Consider the following 9,519-nt stretch of genomic DNA (forward strand, 5'->3'; position numbering starts at 1 on the left):
AACATTACTTTGTGATGCCACCGGGTGGCGCTGAAAGCAGCGTGCAGTTTCCTGTATGCTAACTGCTGCTAACAGAGCTCACAGAGCTAGTTCTGCTGCTTAACAACTTTAAGACTAAACACAAAACCCTATTCAGCAGATTCTAACCTGCAGTCAGTAAAACATGCCCCCCAAAACGGTAATGGAGGAGCAGAAAGAAAGTTTGCAGTGAGGAAGAGGAGCCGTAGCTTCTTCATCATCATACGGAGCGGACAGTTTTGTTTTTTGTTTTTTTTCTACGGAGCGGACGGAGCAATGACTTATATTTGGGACGGAGTTTGTTCAGCAAACGCGCTGCGGATGACGTCACCGTTTCCACGACAACGTTAGTGACGCATAAATTGCATGACACATATCGATAATGAAATTTGTCGCCAACGCTTTTAATTATCGAATTTTATCGATTTTATTGATTCGTTGTTGCAGCCCTAAATCTGACAAAAATGTGTTTTTGTGACTCCACTAGAGGACTTGCCCATTTAGATGCACCCAGTAATTCAAAGATGTCTGCTCATGGCAAACCTTTAAGCTCTGATGAATCCTCTTAAATGCTGAGTGGCAGCTCAGGTTTTAGTGTACAGATTGCACTGTGTTGTTTGCTTGAACCTTGAGATGAACCCTTTAACACATCCAAGATGATGGGCTGAAGCAGAATCAACATTGTTCACCATGCATGTTCTGTCAGTGGAAGGTTTTTTTTACTTAAGTTACTTCTCCACCAATGATGTTCATCTGCAGTGCTTTAAACAGGCCCAGGCCCAGTAGTGGTGATCTAGTCTTAGAAAACACAAAAAAGCCTTTAATGCAGTCAATTTTACAGATAATGTGCTAAGACTTGTGGTTTTAGCTGAGAGTCATTCACAACATATACTCTGAGCACTACAAATTGTGCAACATTCCTGTGTAACATTTTGGTTTTCAAAATGTTAAACAAGATGTCAACCATGTTTGTGTGTAAGCAAAATATTTCATGAACCCCTGAATAGATTTTATTAACCTCTCAGAAAGTAATGATTGGATAGACATCTGCAACTGATTAACATTTAGAGTCAGCCCAATTCAAAATGGCCACCACTGCTGATCAACATTAGCCAACACAGAAATTGCTGAAACTCAGTCAAATTTACAGATATTGAGCTGAAATTTGGTGTGGTTAAAGTTGGGAGTCATTCTCAATACATACCAAGAATAAGACATCGTTTGTCAAAATGGGCGCTATGCAATCCTTTAGCAAATACTAGGACTTTAATTAATATAGCAAATTGCTGGCATTACGTATTGTATTGGCCCTTGGCCAGAGATTTACAACTATAGTGTAGTGAGTAAAAGGTTGTAGATTAGTCAGGAAGATAAGTTTTGCATTCCTGGAGGTAGAGTGGGCGTTTGGAAGGCGATGACAGACAGAATCCCCTTGAGGCTTGGGCGTTTTGTGTTTTGGTCTTTGTAGAAAGCTCAAAACGCAATAAATGATGTTTTAAGAGACAACTTGAAAGTGTTTGAACTGAGAAATGTAACGATTGTGTGTGCCTTTCATGTGCTGTCTTTTGTTCCAGGCCACTAAGAGCTTTGTCACGTTGCACATCTTGTAGGTGTGAAAGTGCATGTCTTCTATTATCTGTCAGTACTTCCCACAGATGTCATCTTATTGAAAAGGACACTTTCTCCCCAACAAACCGCAACAAAATAAACTGGAGTACTGTTATATGTGGTAAAATTATGCATTTGGATAACAATGGCAAAGAGAAGTTTAAAGAACTGTGGTACAAAATAAAATGAGCAATAATTGTGTAAATGCTTCCTGTTTTTATAACCACTTCATCATACTTTCAGTTATTTTGACCATTCATATTTCAAAATATCCAGCTTGTTCAGGACATTACAGCTGAGTTTTGTAACCTTTGTACTTTTTTAAACATTGAACTTTTGTTTTTCTTTGAAGTGAATGGAGAACTTTTCAAATCCCTTAAAAAAACGTGCTCTTTGAAATCTATATCAGCATACTTTTCACCATTTTTCTCTTAGCTACTGCTTAGCAATTTTTAGGTTTTCGCAAATTTTTTGCTGTTTTGCTTCTTTTAGCATTTTGCTTTTGTTTTGCAAAATTTAGCTTTAATACTTTGTTCTGCTAATTTTAGTTATTACCTATTATTTTGTTGTTGTTTTTTACATTTTGTTGTGCTCATTTTAGCTTTAAGCAAGTGTTCTGCTTGTTATAGCTTTTAGCTTTTGTTTTGCTTGTTTTAGCTTTTAGCTACTATTTAGCTGGTTTTAACGTTCAGGGCTGTGGTAGGTAGGTGGTCTCATAATCATTAGGCCGTAAGTAATGACTGGGTGTACATCTATAACTGATTCATTTTTGGAGCCAACTCGATTTAAGATGGCTGCCACAACTGACTAAACTTAGAATATCCAAAAATGACGTAGAATTATGTACTAATAGATTGCACAAGATCTTTGTTTAAAATGCCATTAAGTTTTTGGAAACAACTCTGGCTTTCAGCAAAATATTTCATGAACCATAAGAAGAAGATTTCTCCTCCACCACTGAAACTGATGGCCAAAAACTTCCCTTATTTTGAAATTCCACAGATTGTGACAAGGTCATGGAAACAATCAAACGATGGCGTGATATTGATATTGTCGAACCTTTCTCAGTTTAGTTTTTGTAAATCCTAAAGCTGTATTTTGTATCTGTATTGAATCTTTACTATGACTGAAAACATCTGAGCCTACATTCACTGCAGAAGGTGTTGGTTTTATGTCCTGTCCTATTGTGTGGACACCATAAACTATCTTTGTATTTCAGCGTTCTTTTGTGTTCCTCAACACAATGTTATTAACGTTAAATAACAATAAATGTTTTGACATTTCTACATTCAGAATCATTCATGTCTGCGTTGCAATGCATCAAAAATAGATCATAATCCCCACCCCAGGTACAATGGAGGCTGAGGTGGTTATGATTTGGGAGTAGGTGGGCATCAAAATAATGTGCACAGCCTGGAACATTTTTGCAAGCCATGCACATGAAAACAGCTGTGATTTTCCAAAACTGCTCATTGAAAACACAGCTTCACTGCTTGCTGCTTGCTTAGTTGCAGTTAGAGTTCAGTGAGACACCAGCCATGTGCTAATAGGTCGTGTAGCAGCGTCCCAAGATACTACCTTCTGTACATCCAGTACTTTGTACACACCACCACACATCTGTCTTCAGCAGGACAAAGGTACACATCAGCAATAAAGACAAGGCTGATAAATGCTGTTAGTACTTTTGTTTGTTTGTTTTTGCTCATGTAGAAAACTAATCTGAATTGTTTATTATGTAAATCAGCATTCAGATTAATTTAATCACTGCTACAATTCTCCCTGGAATTTATGTCAACAGAAGCTCGTTGCCCTCTTGCCTGTGAACATCTGTGAACGCGATTCATGGACTTTTCTGCAAACACACACAAACACACACACAAACACACACACACACAAATGCATTTTCTGCAAACACACACAAACACACACACACACACACAAATGCATCATACCGCCTCCTACTGTATTGAAACAAACATACACATTCTCATACTCATACTCTGCTGTCGCATCTCTCTCACTCCCCCCCTCCCCCTTCCCTCTTTCTCTAACTTAGTAATTACTACATCGGCTGTTTTAGTTAGCCCTGGTACCATTTAGAAATTCGGTACTGTTTAGTTTAGCTTTATCTTTCTGTACACTTAGTTTAGTTCTGTTCATTTAGTCCTGCTTAGATCTGTTTAGTTTAGCTACTATTTTTTACTGTCTTAGCTCATGCTTAGATATGTCTGGTTTTACTTCGGCTGTATAGCGGGCCTGGGGTACTTTTAGATAGTTCAGTACCGTTAGTTTTAGTTTTAGCTTAGTTTAGTTCTGTACATTTAGTCATGCTTAGATCTGTTTAGTTTAGCTTAGCTTATTTAGACAATTAGTTATCATTGTATCTTGTACCTGTCTGTAATTTTGTTTCATTGTCATGTTCTGTAACTCTGTCTGTAATTTTGTTCTTGTGTTGTAAAGCACTTTGAGTTCCCTTGTGCTGAAAAGTGCTATATAAATAAATGTACCTACCTACCTACCTACCTACCTACAAACATGCTTCCACACACTTGTGTGTAAATTTCTGTAGAGATAATTGGTGCATGTCTTGTACTCACTGACCAACTCAGTGAGCAGAAGCAGAACTGGTTTCTGAAGGGAATGTTGTAAACTCAGGTTCAATAAATCTGACAGGAGCCACGCTCTGTGGTGAGATGCATCGATGCAGTAAGAAGATATGCAAAAATGACCTTTAGCCCCTGCACTCAGTCCTTCCTGCCTCAGTGATACTTTTGGCAAACATGCAGCTCATTGTAGATTAATGAGTCACTCCCACTGGCAGCTCCCGCCTTAAAGATTTGTGTTATTGTTGCATAGTGTCTGCAGTGTTTGTCTTGAGTCAGATCATTGCCCTCAGGTTCTCCCGGCATGCCACATGGCTGCTGGTATTTTATCCAAATATCTTGACTTGGTTGCACAGGTAGGCTTTGGTTTGGTAACTTTTGCAGCATTTCTGTGGTTTGACATGCATATGTTAGTTTTAAAACAACAACAGTAAAAGAATTATTTTTATCCCATGCTCATGTCTACAAGCAAAGAGTTTAAATTTAAGCAGCTGAGTAAAAACTTTTTTCTTAAATCAAAATCATTGTTTTTATTTCTTTCTGATATGACCCAGTACAGTCTCATCATGAAATGGAGCTCCAACCAGGAGAATCCTGCTTTCTGTTCTCTGGTTCTCAAACCAAGTCTCTACAAGAATCTACTACAACTGATGTTCAAAAGGCTTTTTAACATTTGCACTTCTCAGTGTTAGAGCCCTCATTATCTCATTCCACTGAAATGTAAAAAGAGGATGATAATGTTTTTGACAACTCTCATTTGACAACTCGTGATTGTGCACACCTACATTTAAAAGGGTTTACCAAAGTAGCTATAACAGTGTTTCCTCTCAGAATAGGATGATTTTAGTTTAAACCTCTGGCATAAAAGGTGGCAGGTGATAGGCATTACCTCAAGGAATATCAGACCTTTAAGTAATTATATTTCACCACAGCAGGAAATGTGAAACATAATAGATGTAAAATTGGAATTATTTCCTCTAAACTGTTGGTAAAGATACTCACAAAAATAAAAAAAAAACAAAAAAATCACTCTGAAGCAGCTTGAAGACAGGAAACTGATGTATTTATGTGTAAGAGTGATTGATTGTAATCTGATTTCCCCAGCAGTCACAGGTGTTACACAGCGCCTCATGTTTGAGTAGCAGGGTGACTTTTTACACATTATTGCTGTTTGTTGCAATTTACTACAGCTTCTCTGTAACAGTTATAGATCAGTCTGAACGCCACTGTACCTAATACAACTATGGAAAAAAAAACATTTCCAAAGCCTTTAGTAAACGAGTATCGTACCCAAACAAGAAACAATTCTTTGAATAATTATCTAAGTGTGTGAGAACCACTTCTCCTCCCTCACCCAGCTGAGGCACTAAATGTAAGCTCACAGTCACTACAATATGTTCACCATCTTAAAAATAATAAAAGTAAATCACTCAGAATTCTTTTTATAAGTGTAAAAATCAGAAAACAGGAGTTAATTTCCTCTCAGTGTGAATAAGTTGCATGTAAAGATCAGCTGGACTTTATTCTTTTGACTCTGTATTCCAGTTTGCAGATAAAGTTTAACTCAGGGTACTGCATCTGTTTGTTGGTGTCAGCAAGAAAAGGTGCTTTAATCAAATAAGTATCACTCATATTAGTATACACCCATGTTTTATTTCATGCATATTAAACATGTGCAACACCTTTTGACAGCCTCTGTGCCCTGAAAGTCTTGAACACCCCCAGATTGAGAACCACTCATGTAATCTCATTCTATGGGCTGTGCTCACATAAACAGGACTATAAATTGAAATTCTTATTTTTAACTCATGAAAACCAAATATTTAGAAGTCAGTTTAAGTCCATGTGAACCAAGCCACCAACAATGTTTTGTCTTTCTGTTCAGGCAGCAGTGAATGGAGACACACCTGGAGCAGCAGAGAATGACAGCAGTGTGGAGCTAACCAATGACAACAGCCCTCTGACGGCGGCTGAACCTCCGTCTCCATTCAGCCTCAAACAGAACGGAGACGCTGCCTCGCCACAAGGTGCTCTGTCACTTTTTAAATGGTTCTAGGAAAAGACACATTGGATGTGGACCATCATTTCTCACTAAAGTCAGCAAAATAGTGATCTCATGTTCAACAATAGCCCGTTATTCTTGTTAAAAACACTTGCTACTCTTCCACCACATCTATGAGTCCTCTGTTTGTTAAATTAAGTATACTCTACGGGTAAAATGGTAAATGGCCTGCACTTATATAGCGCCTTATCTAGTCCAAGGACCCCAAAGTGCTTCACACTACAAACATTCACCCATTCATCCACACACCAATGGTGGTGAGCTACATTGTAGCCACAGCTGCCCTGGGGGAGACTGACAGAAGTGAGGCTGCCATCACACCAGCGCCACTGAGCCATCCTGCCACCACTAGTAGGCAAGGCAGGTGAAGGGTCTTGCCGAAGGACACAACAGCTGAGACTGACAGAGCAGGGGCTTGAACCAGCAACCCTCTGGTTACAGGACTAAACCCTACCTCTTGAGCCACCATTAAGTTCACAAAAAGAGCTTGACTCAACAACACTCTGCCAGGTTTGGTCACAAACATAAACTCTAAAGCACAGCAGTGAAGTTTCAGTGCCAATGATCTAACATTAACAAAGGCCATCCTGGTTCATGATAGGTCTCTCACTGACTCAGAGATCATAAATTCAAAAAAAGCTTTTTTCTTAAATTATGGTTAAAATCTTGTCCTTTCTCATAGACCCAGTCTCATCCGGTCTCATTACACCTCTAAAAATAAGCCATTTTTATAGTTTGGACCTGAGCACAGTGTTTGACCTTATGACCTTTTATTAACTTAAAAGTAGGACATCAAAGTCTCTTACATTTACCCAAATAAAAAGTTCAGAGACTGAATTTTAGATGTGAGCAAAAATATCAAAATAGGAATCAAGCTTTATTAAGAAATGCACTAAAAAGGTTACAGAAAAAATGACTTCCTTCAATGAAATACTAAAGTGGACTGGAATTATTCATAAAGTCTTTTAGGAGAAAACCTTTAGGCAAAGTTTCATCAACATTCACAAGCATCTCCTAACTTCTGTCTCAGTTCCTGTTTTCTACCTGAGCAGTCATGTGAGCGCTCGCCTCTCTGTCTCTGTTCAGAGAGCACTCTGTCACTCTGTCTCCGCACCTTTACCAGTTTCTTTTTTATCTGTGCTCCATTGCTTTTGGCTTGTAAGACCATTTTTCCTAAGCAGTCATATAATCCAAAGCTCAGGTCTGTCTCAACCAGGAGCGAGCCCCGAGGGGCTGATGTCACTCCTATCAGTGAGCTTATAGAGACAGTGTGTAGAACAAGGCAGTAGGCAGTCGTTGTTGAGTATTCCTTCTTTCTTTTCACACTCCTGAGCCTCTTCTTATCTCATCCTTGGTTCCTCACTGGCTGATCCTGCTGCAGGCCAGATCTGTCTCTCTCTCAATGGGTCAGAAACTCCCATCTGAACAATGGATCTGTCAGGATATGGGGTTTTGGGGGGGTTTTGTAATGAAGCCTAGGCGTAAATTCAGACTGGAAGACCTGCTGCAGCCTCACCTGCATCATCTAATCGCTGCATCGTGCACCTCCTCTTCAGCCTATCAGCATCCGACCGTGCCTCCAGCGTATCCAGCGAGCAAGCCTTCGTTTAAAAGGACCTCCATCATGGCCCCATCCGTTCACCGGCCGAACTTCAGCCCACCTCCACCCCTTCTCCACCTCCAGTTTCCCAGCTCCCTCAAGCTTCCTTCCCCTCTTCGACCTCCACCACCAGTGTCCGGCCCGGGGAAGACGCCTCTAATGCTCAACCTGAGCTTCTCCTCGAAGCGCATTGCTATTGTCGACACTCGCGTCTTCCGCCGAGGTCCGAGCGCCAAATATGTCACGCCATTCATGTCAAATAAAACCATTTAATTGCAGCTTCTCTTTGTCGTGAGTCTCTCCAGGTTGAATTGAGTTTATGGTTTCTTTAATTCTGTTATTTGGTTCCTGTGTTCAGCCTTGTCTTAGTTCAGTTCTTGTTCCTTATGTCTTTGTTTCCTGTCATCGTTCACTTCTCCTCAGTCAGTCTGGTTTTCCTGCCACGCCCATCTTCACCTGATCCTAGTTGTAATCACTCACCTGTGCCCCCTTCCCTTAACTACCCTCTGTTTTAAAACCTGGTCATTTCCTCCACTCACTGCTGGTTCGTTGTCGCTTCATGCACTGTCTGGTTTTCTTGTCTTGCCTCTCGTGTTCGGTTTGGATTTTGTTATGTTTGGTTTTGCTGCCATGTCAGCCTTTGTTTTGTTCTTTTATTCTTAAGAAATTAGTTTCCTTTAAGTTCTCACCATGAGTCTGCATTCTGGGTTCGCCTCCTTCTCCACCCAACCTGACAGGATCGCTGTTAATAGTTTCAGTCTTCAGATGCTGAGCTGTGGTTGTGTGAGACAATCTGCAGCAACTTTGATCAGACATTCTTAAACATGCTTCATATCTGTTGGTTTTTTACATCACCTGAACTTTTGTGAGTTCAGATTTGAATTTTTTACATTTTTCTTAAGAGGAAATGTGAGTGTTGTAACAGTAAGAGTTGGTACCATCCACTTTAGGGGGTCTGAAATCCTTATACAAGCTTGTTGGTCTCGAGTCTCAGACATCCAGGGCGATACAAGATTCCTCCGTATGAAATAAGAGAAAAAATGTTGAATATATGATTACAGGTAATGTGGAATTTAAAAATTCTACCACCTCACTTGGTCTTTTTATCTCTTTTGTGGGGGTCCAAGTCTTTGAGTAGTCTGGTCATTTTTGAAGTGATGTTCTGTCAAATAATTAATACTGGTTAGTACTTTATCAGCCACAACATCAGACAGAGCACAGAGGATGGAGAAAGAGGTGGAAAACTTTCTCCAGGCTAGGTTAATGGCTAGCCAAATGAGGGCCTCCTTTATATTTTTTTCAGGATTATAAAACAACTCTTTCTAAAACATTTTTCCTAAATAGTTTAAAGGTATAATAGTCTTAGTGTTTGCAAATTTGTGACTTTTAAGAAAGTATTTAAAAATTTGCAGAAAAAAGTTCTCTCTCTTTAAAGACGCTACACAGATCTTTACCCTCATCTATGGTCACGAGCTTTGGGTAGTGACCGAAAGAACAAGATCGCGAATACAAGCGGCTGAAATGAGTTTCCTCCGCAGGGTGTCTGGGCTCTCCTTTAGAGATAGGGTGAGAAGCTCAGTCATCCGGGAGGGACTCAGAGTAGAGCTGCTGCTCCTCCACGTCGAGAG

The 9,519-nt window shown here is 39.8% G+C and overlaps 1 protein-coding gene across 2 annotated transcripts in view; it reads left to right on the plus strand.

Annotated features, from left to right (window-relative positions):
• dnmt3bb.1 (DNA (cytosine-5-)-methyltransferase 3 beta, duplicate b.1) overlaps positions 1 to 9,519 on the plus strand; it is a 67,932-nt gene that overhangs the window by 25,139 nt on the left and 33,274 nt on the right. For both annotated transcript variants that reach the window (XM_037977080.1, XM_037977079.1), the window contains exon 3: positions 6,115 to 6,256. In XM_037977080.1, coding sequence (XP_037833008.1) covers positions 6,115 to 6,256 — 142 coding nt within the window. The remainder of the gene's footprint in view (positions 1 to 6,114; positions 6,257 to 9,519) is intronic.

This window comes from Kryptolebias marmoratus, linkage group LG8 (assembly GCF_001649575.2).
Source record: "Kryptolebias marmoratus isolate JLee-2015 linkage group LG8, ASM164957v2, whole genome shotgun sequence".
Taxonomy (NCBI): domain Eukaryota; kingdom Metazoa; phylum Chordata; class Actinopteri; order Cyprinodontiformes; family Rivulidae; genus Kryptolebias; species Kryptolebias marmoratus.